This window comes from Galleria mellonella, unplaced genomic scaffold (genome assembly GCF_026898425.1).
Source record: "Galleria mellonella isolate WM207_F2 unplaced genomic scaffold, CSIRO_AGI_GalMel_v1 utg99, whole genome shotgun sequence".
Lineage (NCBI taxonomy): Eukaryota > Metazoa > Arthropoda > Insecta > Lepidoptera > Pyralidae > Galleria > Galleria mellonella.
The window spans coordinates 4,521,663-4,543,683 of NW_026442184.1; the positions used below are offsets into that span (position 1 = coordinate 4,521,663).

General features: G+C 35.0%; 2 protein-coding genes across 4 annotated transcripts in view; both read right to left on the reverse strand.

Annotated features, from left to right (window-relative positions):
* Nucleotides 1-365: 365 nt before the first annotated feature.
* On the reverse strand, nt 366-2,128 carry LOC116413460 (uncharacterized). The gene is made up of 2 exons (XM_031912875.2): nt 1,751-2,128; nt 366-1,110 (listed from the first exon to the last, which is right to left on the reverse strand). The coding sequence occupies exons 1-2, from the start codon at nt 1,908-1,910 to the stop codon at nt 491-493; spliced, it is 780 nt and encodes a 259-aa protein (XP_031768735.1). The 5' UTR covers nt 1,911-2,128; the 3' UTR covers nt 366-490.
* Nucleotides 2,129-8,909: 6,781 nt separating this feature from the next.
* LOC113521498 (cyclin-dependent kinase 14) overlaps nt 8,910-22,021 on the reverse strand; it is a 112,694-nt gene continuing 99,582 nt past the window's right edge. For all 3 annotated transcript variants that reach the window (XM_026907036.3, XM_031912768.2, XM_026907037.3), the window contains exons 7-11: nt 18,895-19,019; nt 16,663-16,799; nt 14,945-15,084; nt 13,988-14,249; nt 8,910-13,621 (exon numbers count right to left, since the gene is read on the reverse strand). In XM_026907036.3, coding sequence (XP_026762837.1) covers nt 13,554-13,621; nt 13,988-14,249; nt 14,945-15,084; nt 16,663-16,799; nt 18,895-19,019 — 732 coding nt within the window. In that variant the 3' untranslated portion in view covers nt 8,910-13,553. The remainder of the gene's footprint in view (nt 13,622-13,987; nt 14,250-14,944; nt 15,085-16,662; nt 16,800-18,894; nt 19,020-22,021) is intronic.

A 22,021-nucleotide genomic window follows, 5' to 3' on the forward strand; every position in this document is an offset into this window, starting at 1 on the left:
CTGTTTACCTGAAAAAAGTTCTCATCGTGTTAAGTCCCCATAGTGTATTTGAAATATGTAAATACAACGTGAAAGTTTAAGTTTAAGTTTAAGTTCAATAGAAGGAACTCATAAAATCTTATACAATATCATATCATCATCGTATCAGCTATTAACTGCCCACTGCTGTACACAGGTCTCCCCCTTGGGGGGTTTTTCTAGTAATTGCCATGCTTGGCAGACGGATTGGCAACCGCAGTTAGGCTTTGACGACATTTTAAGAGGGTCGCTGCTGCCCATACTATTGAGCATTAAGCTATATATAGTTTGATCGTTAAAATTATTGGTGGATTGGTTAAACAAATAAGGCAAAAAATAAATAAGGCAATTCAAAATATTTTTAATTAGGACGCATCTTTGAGCCAATTGCCCAGTTTATAATTGTCTGACCTTCAATACTATTATATTAATAAAGTTCTGGACTCTTATTCGCAAGGAACGCGTCAAATATTTAAGCCCAGGGACTTTCTTGTTTGACAGAGACGTCAGTCAAAGGGTCATTTAGAGATTCCTCGTCATAATTCTCGTGTACCTCTCTCATTGTTTGCGGTGAGTTTATAGACTCAGGAGGGCGTCCGTCACTAATAATCGTCTCGTATCTAGCGAATAACGTCGCTATTTCCAACTTCAACATAGTTTGCATTCTACTTGGCAGTGTTTTGAAAGTTTGGGAATAACTTAAAAAGAAAAGATCCGTTCCATCTAATTTCTCAATTAAGCCACATCTCTCGTTAGGTAACTGTGGATTATTTTGTAGCGTTCCGCTAATCTTTGAACTGTCAATGCTCTCGAAACCTTCGCCAGAATCTTGGAATTCTTCAACGGGAGAATTTTCAATAACCGCATTATGATGTGAATCCCGATTATACATTTCTGCGAGGTCATCTTGATTAATACGCCTGATTTCTATTGTCTTTTTCGCAGTATTATAATTATCTAAAAACTTCATGTTGTCAGCCCAAGGCCAATTTTTGTACTTCTTATATGCTTGTCCAGCGGAAGTTTCGTTGTATTTCTTATATTTGGTGTAATTATCTTTCAGGCCCTTCCATTTGTAGCGCCAGAGAGAAACTGAGGTCAAAAGAAACAAATAGTTAATTAGATTACAATTCTATTCTGAAGATTTCAAAGACAAGAAAGAATGATTAGAAAGTAATTTTTAGAAATAATTTTTATTTATACTATACTATAGAATATGTAATTTACACTTTACTAGATTTTACCCGCGGCTTCCTTCGCGTGACTGGAATATGTTCATTACGATAAAAAGTAACCTGCATCCTTCTTCATCGCATATACATGGTGTTTAACAAATTTCACAGTAATCGATAAAATAGTTAAGGAGCTAAGAGGTAACAAACAAATAAACTCATATTCAAATCCTTACAATAATATTATAAAAAAAGTTTGTTACTTAGTTTGTTATCTATTAACGTCAAAATGTATATCCTTCAAAGAATGATACACATTAAATATAACGTTCAACCATATAAACATACACAAAAGGGATAATTAATTACATAAACTTTATTACATAAAAGCAAGACAAAGATATAACAATGGGCAGCGTTATCGTTAAATTACGATCTCTTTCAAGCAATTTTAGGATGGAGAGGAATAATTAAAATGTGTCTGGTCAAGGCATAACAGAAAAATTGTAAGACTAAAAAAGGGAGAAGAAAGGAACTAAAGATATAATATTAAGTCTCACCGTCATTCGAGCCCATTTCCTTTGCTATATCAAGCCAGGCTTTCGCTTTTTTAACACGATTTTTATTATCAACATCACATAAATCGTACAGTAAAGGTCTCTGTTTAACTAACTCAATTAATTTTTCTTGTTGCTTGCTCAAAGTCAATATGGACGTCATATTTGATTTTTTTTTGTATTGTATTATTAGTTTAGAACGTTAAACGATCATTCTTGTTGACCGCCGCGATCTCACTGCGTTAGCGAATAGCAAGCGGGTAGGCGATAGCGCGTCGCATAAAGATCATAGCGTTCCTAGTGACGTCAATATTTTGTATTAGGGCATTGAACTCTGAACGCAAAATATAGAACGCATAGTCTCTTTTTCTTTTTTAAGTATTTAAAAGTAGTTTATATATGTATATTACAAGCTTTTACATTTTATAGAAATACTGTAAAAATCTCAACCGATTTGGTGTTAGTAGTTTGCGTGATGCTGAAACAAACATACTGATAGACAGACAGAAAAAAAATCTAAAAGTATTATTTTGGTGTCTATTGGTCTTTTTAAAGTAACAATTTGTATGTTACATGTATGATTAAAGGCGACTAAGGGAATTTAATGGTCGTGGGTTGGGTAGTGTTTAAAAAGTTTTTATATATTGACATTTGTAGTTTTTTATAAAAAAGAATATTTATAAACAATTGAAAATAAAACAATATATACAATATTTCAAGTCAACAGATGGTATTTTTACTTACAAATAATAAATAACAATATATAATAACAAGAACCAGCATATTTTACAAACAGGTAGCAGCCTAGCAACGTCCTTCTTAAAACATTATCAAAGCCTAACTGCCTGCCATGCGTGGCAACTACTGACAGAAATCCTCTTATGAGGGAGGTCTATGTCCAAGTTGGAACATTTAATGATTGGTATAATAATAATGTACTTTTAACAATAACAATAATGATAAAATATAAGTTACGTAGATATATGTACCTATATGTAGATGTATGTAGGTGTAGACGTATGAAGATGATGTACATTTTATTTCAGCCGTTAACTGTCCACCGCTGTACATAAGCCTTCGCAATAAGGGGTATTTTGGCAGTACTTGCCACGCTTGGCAGGCGGGTTGGCAACTACAGTTAGGCCTTCGAGGATGTGTTAAGAAGGACGCTGTTGCCCATGCCTCATCTTCCCTTAGTCGCCTCTTACGAAACCCATGGGAAAGGAAGGGGTGGCCCATTCTATGCCGGGGCACACACGGCGAGATGATGTACATAAGTGTGTATAATTTACAATAAAATTTAAGTCGCTCGAGTAGTTTCATTTTTATATTAAATGAGCATTGTCCTATTCGTGTTTCAACCGTGAAGCAGTTGTGTTTGCATGGCTGCGTTTCAGTTTGAAGGGTGGGATATGGCGTGAATTTACTAAGTACAGAGGAATAACACCTGAGTCCTCAGGAATGGCAACGCATGGGGGGTATCATAGGCGAAACAGTATATTCTGTTATGTCCATGGTACTGCTCAATTTAACTATGTTTAAAAATATAATATTATCCCTACTATTATTGTAAATGTGAAACGAACGAGTTTCTTTTTAGTGTGCTAACTGTCGAGGTCACGGAATTTAGCATACTACCAATTGGGATAAAGGATACTTTTCAAGGCTACTTTTCATCTCGGTCTATTAATACATCCCGGTTGCATGGACGAGTAAAAACTAGCCTTATTAATAGTTATAATAAAATTGTAATTAGACGATGACTGTACATGGGAGATATTAGAGAAAAATTAATATGAGGGTCTTAGCATGACTAATGGAAGGCAAAACAATAATTTTTAGATATTTTGTTTGTCTGTGTGTATTTTTGTTGTGGCATTAAATTTGGATGTGGTTCATACAGTTTTTTCTTTATTTTTTTTTGAGTTTGCACTGAGAATTTTACTTAAAATCAGGTGTATGTTGATATGCCATCTAGATTGTCAATTTCATTGGTTTTCCTACTTATGAAACTACGCGTGCGAAGTACGAAATAAATTTGAAACAAGTGTTAAAATTAAATTTAATCATAAAACATACCCATCTTGGAGTTTCAATGGCACAACCACTCTATATTAATTCGCAGGCTTATTTCAACATTTAACAACGGACAAATTCCACGCGACTTGTTTCACGGATTATGAGGGGAGATAATTAGGGTGGAATATCATTTCTCGACTTCTTCCGACTTTTGATTGATGCTAACTTACGCACCAAGTGTTACGCAATTTATCCTTCGTTTGCACTCCGCTTCAAGTTGACAGTAGGCGCTTCGTAAGTATATGATATGTCTACATATAAATGTATGCAAATATAAGGCTTCATTTATTTTCAACCGACTTCAAAAAAAGGAGATTCTCAATTCGGTTGTATGTAACATACAATATATAACTCATAATCATAACTCCGTCAGTTATGAACGGATTTGAAAAATTCTTTTTTTATTTGAAAGGATGGGACATAGAGTATGATCACATAGAAATAGTATTGGTTCACTAGTTCAGTTTTTAGATCAAAATAACTAATGTCACATTCGAAGTCTGTTTTTTTTGCGGGACACAATCTTAAATTGTTATGGTTATTTTTGTACGAGATTTTTACCTTTTTAAAAGGACGGCAGCACACCTGCAATGCCGTTGGTGTTGTGGGTGATCACGTGCGGCGGTAGTCACTTACCATCAATGAGCCGCATGCTCGTTTGCCCCCTGTGTTGTAAAAGAAAACCTATTATATTATAACGGTTTTTTTCCCTTTTTAGTGTCCTCAGATAAACTTAGGGTTTTTAATACATACTAATGAGTATGCTTAAATTGAATAATAAGTAATATACTTATTCAACTAATAATTTAAATAGTATCTATACTGGAAAGAATTTGGAAAGAATAGAATCGCCACAAGATTCTGATTAGGTCAATAGTGCTCGACATATACAGTCATATTTACCATTTTCCAGCAGATGAGGCATCTGCTTGTTTGCAAAAGGCAAAAGTTACGTTACTTTAATTAGTTGAACTTAATATTTACATTGAGAATACTTCATGCAGCAAAGAGAATTACGCGATTACATCTTTTATGGCGTGCCATTTGGCCAAAACCGGTTTAGTGGGAGATTCATAAAGAGCTGGCGCAGCGCCAGGCAGCCGCTCCGAATTTCACGGTTCTCTTCACATGGCCGTATCAGCCGTTCTTAGATAACCTTCTTTCCTTTATTTCTGTTTACACAGTCCATTTCGGAGATGGTCAAGTAAAATGTAATTATTGTATGACAAATTAGGGACTTATATAGTCCTTAATTTGCTCCTAATAATCTTAACTCCCGTAAATATATTTTTATCTTTGACAATAGTAATGTATATTGTTTTATCCAACTTTTCTAAGTTGAGTTGTTAAGTTGGCTGATGGTCCACTTGATGAAAAGTAGTAACCATCGCTTATAGATATGAACAGTAAGTACTATGGACATCAAAGAGTATACTGTGTGGCCCGAGATACCTATTATACGTTGCCATTCCTGAAGACTAAGTTGTTATACCTCTGTAACCTCGTAATTTCGCTGCCATATCTTCTTGTCCTCCAAAGCGAAATACAGCCATGAAAACACAACTCTTGAAGGAGACAGATGTACCCAAACAGATGAATTATGTACAAGGTCTCCCTTTGGTTGTTACCCACCCTAATGTCTAATTACATTAATATATTTTTTTTATTTTAGATTACCAACTTGTATATAGGTACCTACCGTGGTACTGTCCGTTAACCTATCTAAATGTAAAATAAAATAACTGAAACATGCAGCTTTTTGAATAAATATATATCTAATATTTGTGTCACCACATATTTCGTCGTTCGGATAGATAGGTAGCTGTGTAACTGATATTCAATTAGGCATAAAAATGATTTTTTTTTAAGTTTAACATGGTGGGTACAACAAATAGACCCTTAATCCCAATGATTCGTGGTCTTTTTACGCATTATTCAAATTATCTGTAATACGGATTCGTATCATTATAAATAATCTAAAGGACCTCGAGATTTCTATTAGTAATGACATCTAGATTTACCTTATGCTATATTTATTTGAAATAGGTACCTATTTCATAATTTTACAGATGTTATAAACGTAATAGACAGTAACGTAATAGACAATAAAGATTTCTGTCTTGATCTGTGTTCTAAATCTGTTAATGACGGCCAGGTTTCAAAAGAATTTTACACCTGGAAATTCTACAAAGATAAGGATCATTTTCCAGGAAATTAAATAATGCCGTTTGTAAGGTAGGTAGGTAATTACGGTCGGAAGATAGAGTTTTTTAGTGAATTGAGGACGGGCCTAATATCAGCGACAGATAGATAATTGGCGGTGGAGTTTTCTTGTTAAAAGAAATCTTCCGATAGTCCATTTTAAGAATAATTCCATTTGTAGAAATGATCTTCTTTATGTTATAATGAATGAATGAATGAATTTCTTTATGTTAGATATTAGAACGATTGATTTGGGGTAGTAAGAGTAATAGTAATTCATATAGAACATTTCTGTAGTCTCCCTTAGGTGGTGTTTAGATGCTGTGATATTATTTAACAAATATCGACTGTCGTGCCTATAGTTTAAATATATAAAAAGGACAAGCATAGGGCATGCTTGTCCTTTTGTTATATTTAAATGTTTATTGATCCTTATTAATATTATGAATGAAAAAGTGAGTGTTTTAATCCATCACTATGTGGTGCACATGTAATATAAGGGATGAAGGACATAGCCTTTTAATCTTGGTCCGTGAATACGCATATATGCCGGTCACGCAGACCAAGTCATGGATAAATGCTAGTGCAGTAATAGAAACAGAATATAGAACAAACGTTTACAGTATTTAAAAATTACTTGTTAATTTCAGAAATATTATAAAACTCGAGTACATATAAAGTTGCCGATTCGAATGAAAGGCTAAGGGCGCAGCAAATAAAACAAAGCCAAACGGTCAAAAGGTTAACCGGGAGAGTCGGCAACTAGTTTGCCATTTCGATTAGTAAAGTTCGCATGACCCACTAATACTGCTGATTTAATTCCACTAGCTACACATTGTAGCGATATGTTGTATCAGTTTCATGTTCTAACTTCCTATTCACGGTCTCGCTTCCAGTGATCCAGTGACTCGTGCTTGTTGTTTACAGATAGGCAACTCTGCAAACTGCAGAGTTCTGTTCTCAATGACATTGAGTTAAATTAACGACCTATTTTTGTTATATTGACATTCTCATAAAACCTTTTCTTTGTCGTAAATATATAGTAGATTTTTTTTATACAACTTAGAATGCCAAACAAGCTGACGGCCCACCTGATGAAAAGTGGTAACCGTCGCCTATAGACATGAGCAGTACTATGGGCATAACAGAGTATACTGTTTCGCCCATGATACCTCCGATGCGTTGCCATTCCTGAGGACTCAGGTGTTATTCCTCCGTACCCAGTAAATTCACGCCATATCCCACCCTTCAAACCGAACTTATTTTTGGTATGACGACAATCGACATTAAAAACTTTAAATTTGTAAATATTTCGTATTAAATTAAAACTGTATGATTATTTTGTTACAAATAATACCTTACTTAATCTTTATAGAGTATAACAGGTATATTTATTAATTTGTACATGCGAGGTAGACACTGAACTATTGATTTTATTATGCACGTTATTTATCTAGATTAGAATATACAAGCCTAACAATTTTTTTTTGATAGGTGAAAATTTTATGGTAGCCCCGCCTGCGCTAATGGGATACGCTGGCGGAGCACCAGTGAAGGGTGATAGATGAAAATGAAAACAGGCCAGTTAGCCCATTATGCTGAATTGATCAGGAATTAACCATGATAGTTTCCAGGGACAACCGCGAGGAGGTCGACCTGGTTGGGTATATTGCTAGCAATAGGATTCTCGGTCTCCATTACTAACAATCCCTTTTCCCCCAAAGGCCTAACAATTGATCATATTTAGAATAATAAAAATCGGTTCAGATATACAAAAAAGCAATCGTATAAAAAATCTTTCCCCTTTCTAAGTTGATTTAAAATATAAATACAAATTTGAAATCTCTTGAGAGCATTAGTTGGCCCACAACATGTCTAATTATCAGATTACATAATGTCACCATCTGTAACTTTGTAATTAGCGGGTAGCTACGATCCCTCCTAAAATGTCTCTTTCCATTAATAGAATATATCCTATTTATAGAATATTCTGGAAGTCGAATGGCTTTCGACGTCGAAACAGATTAAGCGATTTCAAATAAATTATTCAGTAATGCTTCATAATTAATATATATTATATTGTCCGAATGGGTAAGTCCAATTTCGACCGAGAGTACGCCACATCTTTTCATCCAAAATACCTCAGACTTTGAAGACAAAGGTCTTGAACCAGTGCGTGTTGCCAGTGATGACTTACGGAACCGAAACGTAGTCCTACACGATTGCCCATATGCAAAAGCTACAAGTTACTCAGCGGGCTATGCTCGGAGTCTTTTTGCGTGATAGAATCGGAAACGAGGATATCCGCAAAAGAACCAAAATAACCGACATAGCCCGAAGGATAAGCAAGCTAATGTGGCAATGGGCTGGTCACATAGCTCGATGAACCGACAACCGATGGGGAAGAAAGGTTCTTGAGTGGTGACCACGTACGGATAAACGCAGTGTAAGATGACCCCCCTACTAGATGGAATGACGATCTAGATGGAATGGATATTTTATGTTTGAACAAACTTTCGTATTCTGGGAATTTTAACTTTTTTAACGTAGATTTAGTAACGTTATTAATATCATCATCATGGCAGTCCGTAACTGTCTACTGTTGAACATAAGTCTCCCACTTGGGGAGGTTTGCCAGTAGTTGCCACGCTTAGCAAGCCGAATGGCAACCGCAGTCAGGCTTTACAAATGTTTTAAGAGGAACGCTGCTACCCATCCCTCGCCCTTCCTTAGTCGACTCTTACGACACCCATGGGATAGGAACTGGTGGCCTATTCTACGCGGGACCACTCCGCCAGTTAAAATGTTGCACCATAATATAAGGGATTTTGTTTCTGCCTATCCTAATGGGAGACATGTATGATGTATCAATAAAACACAGTTTTTCATTAAGAAATAAAAACTTTTATTATTATCAGTTCAAATATCGTATTTACATTCTTTTGAACGAGTAAAAGCACATTGTTTATACATTAGAAAATAATAAAAAAAAAATCATTACTATATATCAGCAGAAATTCCGTAAAATAATAGTTAATACAACTTATGAATTACAATTAAATGTAAAGAAAATAAATCTCATCATTCCGTGTATTTCGGAACTCATAGAAACAGCAATGGCAACTCGTAGGATAGTAGAAACTAAGAAACCAAATGCCTTCACAGTAGCGGGTGTTAATACTTCCATTAGCATATTTATTACTTGTCACGGCGTAAAACCAAGATTTGAAGAATTGAAAGTCGAACAGGTGTGTTACACGACGTTGGAACGAGCCGTTTCAATGATTCAACTCAATTTAATCACTGAAATTGAATTAAATCAATTCGACCTCAGAAATTAAACATATTTAATTTAACTGGAATTAAATCTAATCAATTTGCCCGTTGAAAATCAACATGCCGCTACTGCGAAGGTTTTTAACTAAAATTAATTGCATAATTATTTACACAATTCGTTCCATCGTATCCTCTAATGTAGCAAACGTAGACATTAACATCAGTTCTTCATCATACAAATGCAAATTATGTATACAATAGAATTTTCACTATTTTCATTTATAAATGCTCATGTAATCTCGTATCATTTATATGTTACATACGCACGAGGTGCGCTCTGTGCCTCACTCAACGGGTGAATTATTAACTTGCCTCACTCCCTAACTGTAGGGCTCCTTTGGCGGTCGAAGCGGAAGCAAGAGCGATTTTATTGATTAAATTTGCGATTTCATGATTTTAATATCATTATCAAAAGTAAGTATTACAAGTGTAGAGAGAATGCTAAATTAATTATAATTACAGTGTCATGTCTTTAACAATTGCTTTCGAATTCAGTATTTTTGGTATGCCATTAACACGTCGTCTCATGCAAAAGTAATCCTCGCCTTTGATATTTTAAACGCACCCTTTAATTCCTTTATCGCTGCCGCTTCACCGCTGTCGGGGCCCTAACTTAAATTACATATAGACAAAATTCAACAAATCATGTACACGGTAAATATTGCGTTTCACGATCTATACAAATTTACGTACTATTTTGGTGTTCGGAGCCGAATATATTACAACGCGTCGAGGCGAGAGCGGCGCTAGAATTTGTGACCATACCATAAACCGTTGCCTTTATAATTTCGTAGCGTCCAGCGCCGCTCCCGCTGTAACGTATCTAAAGCTCGGTACATGCCTAACACTAAGTAGATCTACACTCACTAGTATTCTCCGCGCACACTGACAACTTGACTTTATTTAGCTTAGTTGACGATTTTATAATTTACTGTAACATAACCCAATTACAATTTTATTGTCACGATATAAAAGATAAACAAAATAAAATGATTTTAAGTTCTCGTCGGCGATAATACCAAAGAGATTATCGTACGAAATGTAAATTGGACTCTCTTTTTCACGCTTAGCCTCTCATTTGGGCCGTTGTGCGTAGAGTAGTGGCTAGTACAGCCAGCCCAGCGCCGACCAGAAGCACAGAAGTTTCCTGGAATCTTCACAAGCCTCACGGTTCCGAGGATTTCTAAACGTTGAGGGGCCACAGCTTCATTTTCCAGGATTACGTTAGCAGCCGTTTTTTCAGCGTTAAAACAGCCTCGACATAGAGGGCCGTCTCTGGCTCCTATTGTATATAAATGTTTGTTTATTGGGCAATGGCCCGTTATTGTCCCTATTATTGTTTTTATCAGTAACCAGTCTTTGGTTTTGTATGTCAGTGGATTTTTGAAGAATTAATGTCCAAAACTGCGAGAACGGAAGAGAAAGAAGTGGGTACCTTTAGTACCGTATATATACATCTACAATATTATATCGTGACGATAAAATCATGTCTCATCATCATCATTATCATATCAGCCGTTAACCGTCCACTGCTGAACATTGGCCTCCCCCCATTAGGGGGTTTCGCCAGTAGTTGCCACACTTAGCAGGTGGATTGGTGACTGCAGTTAGACTTTGATGATGTTTTACAAGGGACGCTGCTGCCAATTCTTCGGCCTTGTGTTTGGTTACGATAAATTATAAAAAAAAATACATGTTTATGACTTAATTAACTTCTACAATGCGTAATGGTTAAGTTTCAAATTGTACTAATTAAAATTGTAAGATAAATGTAATTGAAATTTTGTATAAAACACTCGGATATGTAATTCTAACCAGAACAGCAGTGAAAAGGTTTAAAATGAATTACGAATTCATTAAGAAATACTAAAACTATTAAGCATTTAGTTATTTATTTTGAAATATTTCAGAGCTTTCAATAATACTATCTGTTACTACAGAGTAGGAACGAATAGCACGTTTGAATTGGAAAGTGATTCTATTATTGGAATAGTTATTTCCAGAATAGAATTCCAAAGAACACAAGGACTAGAAAGTGAATATGTTCTGGTTTCAGACTTACTGTGTTGTCGTAAATAGTATTATTATTGGGAGAACATTATAGATATGTCTATTTATATGTGTGTAGTGAAAATTCTAGAATTAGCTGATTCAGTTAGATTATTATTTTAATAACCTGAACTTAAAGCACGTTTCGATTGGATCTAATACTATGTTGAAATCATAGACACTTAGACCGGGTCCACACTATAATACTGATCTCGACTCGTTCTCGATTCGATCTCGGTCTGATAAAATATTATTACTAAGTAAGAAACAATATGTATATTCCTACTAGAGTTCAGTCCCATTTCATTCCAGTCACGATCAATCTCGAATTATTTCTAGTGACCATTACCGAGATCGAATCGAGAACGAAACGAGAACTGGTATCATAGTGTGGATCCAGCCTTACCAGCAATAGGGGAGGGCGATTATATTAAACCATTCAAAAGTAGAAGAGTTGCCGGAATATATTTCGTATACAAGTTGCCAATGTGCCGGACACTACAATACATTGCACTCCTAATCTTACATTGTGAGGGACCACTAAAATTCGACTAACTGGTTAATTTCACTAATGTTTTTAGTCTAGACGGAATCTACTCCCATCTACTCTACGCGTCTCTCATACAGCCACGAAGAATTAAATTTTATTATAGTTCTCGAATCGAATTCCCTTAACGTATTCACGATACAATATACAGTAGGACGGTCCCACACTTTTATATATTTGAGATCTGTGACGATATTAAATTAATTTTGGTAATAGATATTTCTCCTGTCAATTCGCATGTATCACTGAAAATAGTCGATGCAAGTGCTAATAGCGTGAGGTCTCATTGCGCAATTACCACAACCATTTTTTTTTTATTGAAATTAATTCATATTTGCTGAGGAACACGTATCCGCCCGGTTGAAAATCAACGCTTATTCAAAGTTTGACTAATTTAACAGCCGTCTTTTAATAATTTGCCATTCTATACCATAAAAAACGTCATAAAAATACACATGTAATTATTGCTTTTCAGTCAAAATCTATTATTACTTGTATAGTATATTATAGGCCTAGTAATAAAGGAAACGTACATAAAAATAATTTATAGAAAAATTATAAAACAGATGGGCATGGTAATCTCGCAACGAGACCTCGTGTTATAACGCGTGTCGCTATGTGAGAAGCTACAGCGGCGTGCTTGTTGTAGGTACTAGCAATATTATACTGGCCACACATCTCCTCGCCACCCTAACGTTACTATTTGAGCACCGTGGAAGGAATGTGTGCATAAGATTGAGGTGAACGCAGTGAATTGTTCCAGCACCATACTACGAGTCCCGCTTAATTTATACGACCACAGAGCAAGTAATCACTACGTTAAAAGTCGGCACTGTTTTACTTCTAATTACTCGAAACATAGATTGATACCGGTATTTTACGGACTCGTAGTACAGTACTTCAGATTAACCGTATATTTTCATAAGACTGCATTAGAGTAAACTTCGTCGTCCCTTAATAAATATAAATAAACATCTTCAACATTTTTACCAAATTATGAGCATATATCCAGCATAAAAATCTTTTAAAATAACACGTCATACTCTTCTCAATTATAGATATACATGGCACACTGCTCTGTTATATATTTATACATATATAATTCGTACACTCGATACCTATCAGTTTACCTTGTCACCATAGAATAATTGAATTATATGGATGGATATTCAGTTAGAAGCTAGCAAGCGCTTAAATATCATGTCGACGTAGCAGACGACGGATGGACAAATAATAAGGTTTTGAAATAAAAACGAATACTGTCGCTGGCATTCGATGCCCGTTCGAACAATTTTAAACTAGACGAGAGAACTATCACGAAATTTTGGTCCACCAAAAACGAGTCAACCAGATTTCAATACATTAAAACTATAGGAATTGAAACATGCTATTATAACTATCGGATAAAGCTCGCTTTCTATGCATAGTGTCGGTCGGAGCGACCTTAAGTAGGACTAGTGTGATGTTGTGTTGGGTCGATGTGACCTTACAGGTTGGTCGAAGTGTCCTGCTGGTTGGACCGACCGGCGAGCTGCGTATGCAGACAAACGAATTGTAACAGATTCAACTAAGGTACGTGGGTCGGTGGGTCGCTCACTTGATGGCGGCGTGCCGCGTTTCCGGGTGCATGCAAACGCCCTCCACTGTGAATATTGATACCTCTGTAACAATATATATATATACATTAGCTATATGACTTTACAGCACAGGATAGTATAAAAGGGTTTGAAAAGCCTATAAGCTATTCTTGAGGATTATGTTGGGTTAAGTATGTTGGGCATGGCAATATATTCTATAACGTAATGATGCTGTTCTTATTTGCTGACTACAGTTACCACTTTAGATTAGGGAGGCCATCAGCGTGTTTACCATTCAAGTTTATAAAGAATAGTCAAAATAAAATTAATTTCAAAATTTTTTAAATTTTGTTTATAATTTGTCATAAATACTATAGTGCTAATTTGAGTACTAATTATAGTGAAAATGCTTTTATTTACCATCAATTTTATACATTTTTTACTACTCACCATCGGGCAACTCCCTAAGCCGAGGAGGCAGTGGCGCAAAGTACACATGGTGCAACGCCCGGTCGGCGGCGAGCCGGCGGCACGGGTCTGGCTGTAGCAGCGAGGCGGCTAGTCGTTCAGCGTCTCGCCCGCCGTCACGTAGCCGCGGGAATGCCGAGCCGAGCGGCCGGGCCGGGCACGATCCCCATCGGGACACGTGCGTCCGCAGCCCTGGGAGGCGGCTCACACCTGACCAGCTCTCTTCCGTCGGTGTGCCCACCACCTGTAGACCATGGAGGTTAGTATTTCACTTTATAGGTTAAGATCCCGTTGCTGATTTCTACAGAAACCATCAGCGGAATCTAAACCTAAAAAATGATTTTTAAGAAAACTTCCGTTCCTCAAAGAAAATGGAATTTATTTAAATTGTGTATGTATATTATACACAATTTTTGAAGTCTTTAAATATTTTCTTCATTTCTCTACAAGTCAGACTTAATGCTAAAAGCATTCTCCCTCAGTCAACCTTCAGTTTAGAAACTTTCAAATTACGAGCAGAATTTACTAACTTTTAAAATTAATGTATTTTACCGGTGAAGTTCAGTCATTTTTGATAATTAAATTTGCTTCAAGATAATGTTATATTTATTGGATACCTATCTCTATGAACAATGGACGCGATGTGATGTAATACTGTATATACTGTATATATTTGATCGTATGGAGAATATATATATATATATATATATATATATATATATATATATATATATATATATATATATATATATATATATATATATATATCAACTAGAATATAAAAATACAAATATATAAAAAACACTGGCTGATCAAGTTGCCAGCTACACTGAATGTTTTCAAATAAAGAAATAATTTTAAACTTCCTTTTTATATAAACCACTTTGTACAGTGGGTTACTCATATTATCATCAGGTCGCAAACTATAATCTTTCTTACCTTGAATATCTTATCGAGTTGGTCGTGTGTATCCCTTACTCCCGGAAAGGTGGGCACACCGCACAACATCTCGACGAATATGCACCCAACGCCCCACATGTCCAATGACGTCGAGTATTCTGTACTGCCTAATAACACATCTGTGTGGACAAACAGAAATAATTTATTGTTATCTGTCATTAAAAATCAGCTGAATCCTGCTTGAAATAAAAAAGTATCCCCTGTATTTATCTAAAACATGGTTTATATGTGAATATGGCCTTGAGTTAAAGAAACAAATCTTAATATGGCGATCATGTAGATACCAACATTAGAACCGAAAAATTGAGTCTCAGAATTTATGTACCATTACGTTTTTACAGAATTTTGCATAGACTGGGCCACCCTCTTCTTTTCCTGGGTGTCGTAAGAGGCGATTAAGGGAATTTCATTGTCGAAGGATGGGCTGCAGCATTCCTTTTAAAATATCACCCAGACCTAATTGCGGTTGCCACGCTTGGCAGGCCGTTTGGCAACCGTAATGAGGTCTTGGTGATGTTTTTTAATGGGCGGTTGCCAATCCGCCTGCCAAGCGTGGCAACTACTGGCGAAACCCTCCAATAGGGGGAGGCCTATATCAGCAATGGACACTTAAAGGATAATATGGTATGGTAATGATAACAGTACTTTCTTTATTCATGAAATAAAATAATGAATTTAAGAATGGCACTATAAAACATTAAACGAAGCCAACTAGTTCATACAAAGTTATTCATACTCTCTCCAATAAAGTCCGTTGATCCGTTTAAGCGGTATAAATAATAAACATCGAAACATCTTTAAAAGTGTTCATATTTATCTTTTACTCTCACATTAATCCATCTTCAGTCCAGGTATTTTACGGGACTGACGAGATAGTAATGTTATTTGTCATTCATAAATTCTTACTAACAATATTATAAATGCAATGAGTTCTAGGATCATACCTTTTAGCGCCATAATAGCTCGTTCTATCACTATGAAATTTGGCATACACTTGGTATTTGGCATAGAGGAGGACATTTTTATCACGATACAGAGAAGTCTTAGGCACAGCTTTATATTAATATCAGTCTAAGTATTACGTTCAAATTGTTAAAATAAAAAATTCGACAACAAAATTCTATTTCCACTGAATCGAATAGTCGTATATTATAGAGTATTCTCGTACGGTCCCAGAATAGAATAGGTCATTCCTTCCTTTCCCGTGGGTGTGGTAAGAGACTAAGAGAAGCCGAGGGATGGGCAGCAGCATCCCTCTGAAAACATCATTAAAGCCTAACTGCGGGTGCCAATCAGCCTGCTAAACGTGGCAACTACTGGCAAAACTCCCGAAGGGGCTTATGTTTAGCAGTGGACAGTTAAAGGATGATATGATGATGATGATATTATAGTATTTATTTCATGAGTACAATACAATTGAGCGAGGTAAGAAAACTTTTAGACTTCTATTCTATATATAGAATAAGCAATCATAGGAATCTTAAACTATTTATAAATGATGAATGAGAAAGATTGTATACGAAAACAAAATAGCAGACATCACGAAATTTTAAAAGATATTTCGCATCTGAAATTTAGCATATTCCATTTTCATATGTTTACATTAACAAAGAAAGTATTTTAATTAACTACATCAATCCCACCTGTATATTATACTTTTATATTATACTATAAGATAAAAGCCATAATTTGCTAACCTGGTGGCCTATACCAAAGCGTGACGACTTCGTGTGAATACGTGTGACTCGGCACCGACTTGGCCCGAGCTAGGCCAAAGTCGGCCAGTTTCAGTTCCCCGTGAGAGCTTATTAGTAGATTTTGTGGTTTCACGTCCCTGTTGAAGAAATAATTAAATCAATAACACAAATATGAGTAATAAAATATGTATAACTACTGTTACAACGCACTGTGTTGTATGTGTGATATAAAAGACAAAATGCGGCGACGAAAAATGACGCTGGTGCAGTCCTCTTATGTCTTTTTTGTTCTGAAGAGTTTTGCACGTACGCCTTTATCTATGGTTTTGAAGCCCGCAAATGGAATTCCATGTATAGGGAGACATTACGTTTTAACAGTTTATAAGATCTTTTCGACACATTTGAATGTAAATGTCACTTGTTGATTAAAAATGAGTGCACAATTTAGTTAAATGCGCTCTTTTTTAGTCTCTAATTCTGGATTTATTTGGTAGGTATATCATATTAAAAGGTATATGAACTAAATTTACTTTTATTTAAATATACATTAGATGGCGCGATCGAATAATTAATGAATAGATTAAAAATAAAACCCGACTCAATAGCTTTTTCCTTCATTACACAGGGGAAGTGGAAATGGATAGGTCATTTAACACGAATGGCCAGACAGATGGACAAGACGCCTTAAATAAAGGAGAGCTCTTTGATTTCTCCCTCAGACACTATATTAACAAGGCATACATAGAGGAGGGACAGCTATTATATACTTTTTGCACTGCATTGCATTAATGTGCACGTGAGACTAATAGAATCGTTCTCTCTGTACTGCAGTAATAAAAAAAAGGAAAAGCTACGCTAAAAGTAGCCTGAGGACTGTCTCTTGTCTGCGCAGGTCGTTAAGAGCGTTCACATCGATATACGAGTTATTTGTTAATTAAAAAATAGAACAGTTGTACGTAAATTCATCAATAATTTTTTATATCCATTTCGATAAAAGAGAAGAAAGTACTTACTTTTTTGTTATTAATTGATAATAGATTAAATTTAAAATAACTAATGTTTTTAGTTTGTTATAAGAACTTTTTAAAGAATAACTTAGAAAATGGCTTAATTGTTTTGAAAACTTAACAGAAAAAAGCAATTGTTGCCAGATTTCGATATGAACACTCTTAATGTTACGGTATAGTGGAAAATAAACAAATAGTGTAAATGCTCTTTAGAAACAAAACCCATTTTGTTTCTTATCTACTATTCAGCTAACAATGCAAGAGGTGAAAATATCACATTGTAATACACGAGTACCGTAATAGAGGATTTTTCCTTTTATGAGACATAAAAAAATGTATACAGAGCTTTCATTTCACCGAGTCCCCACACAGATAGGTTAATTTATCGGCGTTGTTCCACTAGTTACGGCGAGGCGGGCGACCATGCTTGAACGAGCTCAGAGAGTAAAGCAATGAGGACCACTCACTGGCCTCATAACTTATTTATGAACGGTATGTTCGCTCTGTTTCCTCAATAAAGTCACATTGTCCCTAATCTATGAGAGGTTATTGTCAATATTAATTTTGAAATTGGAACACATTTTGTAAGAGGCGACTAAGGAAACAAATTAAAAAAAGAAACACAATAAAGTAAATTAAAAAAGAAATACTACCAAGACACCCGCCAGCGGTTTAATTATAATGATTTGTTGAATGTTTCGAATTGACTGGTTTTAAAAATACTCAATCTCTTACAATTCGACCAGACAACCTATGACAATGAGCCAAAAGCGCCATTATCGATAGATTATCAAAGATGCTAGCTAATATTAGTACCGACTGTAGTGTTTTTTTTTTTTTAATTTAAGTGAGATTATTAACCAGCGATATGGCTTGGTATAGTATGTATGTTTCAATAGAACATAATAAAAAGAATCAGTCTCCAAATGAAATTAGTAAAGGATCAAAACATTCAATCAATTAATCGATTTTATAATTGTGCTACTACTAGATATCAGAAGACTAATTCATTTGTTTTCTTTCTTTTACATTTTCATTAGGCTTTATTGACCGACTGTAAAAGGTTTAATTTTGAGTTTTGCCTTGTACTAGTGTATTGTGCTTTACATTGCGCTCTTTGCAATGAACATCTCGATATCGTAGGGGTGAAAAGGAGTGTTGTATTGTATTCTTATTATTACTATACTGTACTTGTAATTATATTAAGAAATTAATAGTTCCATACCTGTGTAAGACTCTTCTTCGATGACAATAGGACAAACCGCGCAGTAACTGGAACATGAATAGCCTTACGTTGTGATGGTTCAGCCCGCCCGGATGCCTCTCCATGTATTGTGATAGGTCTGTGTCCTGTACAAACATTAGCGCTGATGAATCATTGTGGTAAAACATACATGTAATTGGTGTAAAGCAAATTAATCAAATTCAACAGGTAAGCATAATAGTGACGGCTTTCTGTGTAAATAATACGTTTGAGTAAAGATGAGCCCCTCTAAACAAATAGCAAATGAATTAAAACGGAAAGTTTTCGTTACGTACAAGCACTCGTTTTGCATGGGGCATGTCATAGAACGAGATAGTAAATTAGACCGTTTTATTCTTTCACGCGCGATAATGAAACATGTTTTTGTATTTATTAGGTTATTGAATAAATTGTGTTTAAAAAAATACTTTAATTGTGGCAAAATTAGTTACTTTGATTGAAACTAGTGATTTTGATACATATTCTATAGGACCAATCTGTAAGTATATTCTTTCATAATTTTCCAAATCGATTTACAACTGACGAAGTTATGAGGTAACAAACATTAAAAGTAATATAACCAAATGAGAAATGAGAACCTCCTTCTTTTTAAAGTTGGTTGAAAAGAACAAATCGGGACTGAGATAGGCTTACACTTACAAATAACGTGACTAGTGGCTAATGTCACTTGCCGCATATTTTGAAATTTTCCATTATCCTTTTATTGACAAATACAATAAACACTAAATTCAGCTTATTTATTTGTTACATTTTGGCGTTTTAGCGGCTCAATCAAATTGGTACACATTTAGCATTCGGGATGGAGAAAGACAGGTGTTGTCTCAGTCATGCGGACGAAATAACCGGTTTAAACAAGTAGAATTACAATATTATAGGGATCTATTATTAAACATATTAATTGACTGAAATAAAAGTAATCTATGTAATTCTGCTGCATGTGTTCTAAATTTCATGATTAGATAAATACACTAAGAAGTAACAAACACGCACAAATAAATTACTTCCACATTTATGATAAGGACTTGTAAGGATATAATCAAGTAACATCATACTCTATGAAAACGCTGCATAGAAATTTTATTTTCATTTACAATATTACAGAGCCATTTTCTTGCTCATCGTAAATTCGCAATATTCAAGATGAAGCTCGTAAAGCGCAAGTCGTATAAATAAGATACTGTCTTAGGTGAATGCGGCCTCGCCACTCATTAAAAAGTCTCAGCTGTTCAAAGCACTATGTATGTGGGATTTTATTACATTATAACAATATCTAACATAAATTACTACGATAATACTCTGGCAATTTTGTTTTTAGAGATTTCAAACTTGATTTTAAAAGTGGGTATAGAAGGCATATGATTAAAAATATATCCCATGTATTAACTGCGACTTCGACCGCGGGTTCGAGATATGTTTACTGGCCAGGATAAAAAAGAGCTTATTAAGGATATAGGATAGATAGGACGGAGAAGATCCATCCCATATTGTACGTGTATATCAAAGTTCATAGTAATTGGTTAAGCCGTTAAAATGCTATAAGATAGCAAACAAACTCATTTTACATTTAACACATTAGTGAGAATATTATGTGATCTGATTCTTTATACTTGACATTTAATAAACAATTTAGGCATTTTTATCGAAATAACACTACATAATATAAAAAAAATCAAGTAGAGATTTTTGTATGTTTTTAATTTAAATGATTAAATTAGATAAAAAAAAAATTATAGAAGTATAAAAAAATACACACGGAAAGTTATAACGAATAAGCAACAAAAGCATTGCCTTTCTCATGTTTATACTTAACACGGAAGTGTGTTCACGATAGTAGTAAACAATAATAAAGCAAGTTTCACGTCCTTCACTATCACTAATTAGCTGACCTAACAGACGATGCCCCTTCTAAAACTCAATGCGGTATCTTTATTCCAAAACTCAATATTCTGGGCTTTAGCATTACCACAGTATAAATAATAGTAGCGTTCCTTTGTTGACATCTGGACCACTAATTTTGAATTCTTTCAAAATTCTTTTTTGAAACACTGTGTACATAATTATAGAAGCGAATGCAACCCTTTTTACCCTTTGACACTTTAATGTAATATAAAAACTTGAAAAACAAAAGTAAAAAATGAAAAAGATTCAACCAAAGTTATTCCTAACGCCATTCAAGATTGAAGAGTGCTTGCATAAAAATAATAATCTTTTCTCCAACTTTCTGAGAAAAACGGAAAAGTTATTTCCGTTTTTTTTTCGTAAAAACCTCAATCGGGTTATTACGAGTATAAAAAAATATTTCGAGAAAAGGTCGAGAATTTGAGATAGATTTTGAAACAGAAAGGAAGAGAAATGAATCCTCCTTGGCAGGGAAAACTGTTTTAATCTTATATACATTTAGTATATAAATCAGGACATTTCACCGCAAGACGTGCCGCTGACACATATTATATGGAAAACTTTCCCCAAGAAAGGGTAAAGGTCAAATTGCTAATTTAAAATTTTGTTTTACAAAAAATCGTATTTAATCTTGACAAAATACATTTGGAACTATCAGTCTTAGTTATTCTGTTATCTTAATCTTTTCTTATAAAAAAACATATCAGTTCAATTTAAAAATAATTACCGTGTGGTCCTGGCATCGAATGGGCCACACTTTCGTTTCCCATGGGAGTTTTAAGAGACGACTAAGATAATTTAATGGTTGTGGGATGGGTAGCAGCGTTCCTTTTAAAACTTTACGCCTAACTGCGGTTACCGGGGGGATGAGCTAACTGATCTGCCTTTTCATTGTCACCTATCATCCCTCACTGGTGTCCCGCTAGCGTATACCGTTAGCGCAAGCGGGGTTACCATTCCATTATCATCCATTTAACTCCAAAAAAACTGCGGTTACCAATCCGCCTGCCAAGCGTGGCAACTACTGGCAAAACCACCCTCTTGGGGGAGGCTCACGTTCAGTAGTGGACAGTAAACTGCTTATATGATGATGATATTAAAAATTATGCTTGTGTTATAATTTTTAATATAATAAATATACTTTTTTATTTGTTGGTCGGCAACGCGTAACTTTTGATGTTGCAAACGG

Excerpts from the sequence above, each read along its gene's own strand:
- LOC116413460 (XM_031912875.2), bottom strand. The coding sequence starts at position 1,910 with ATGACGTCCATATTGACTTTGAGCAAGCAACAAGAAAAATTAATTGAG. Across the intron at positions 1,111-1,750 it reads GGAAATGGGCTCGAATGACG|TTTCTCTCTGGCGCTACAAA; the intron begins GTGAGACTTAAT and ends TTTTGACCTCAG.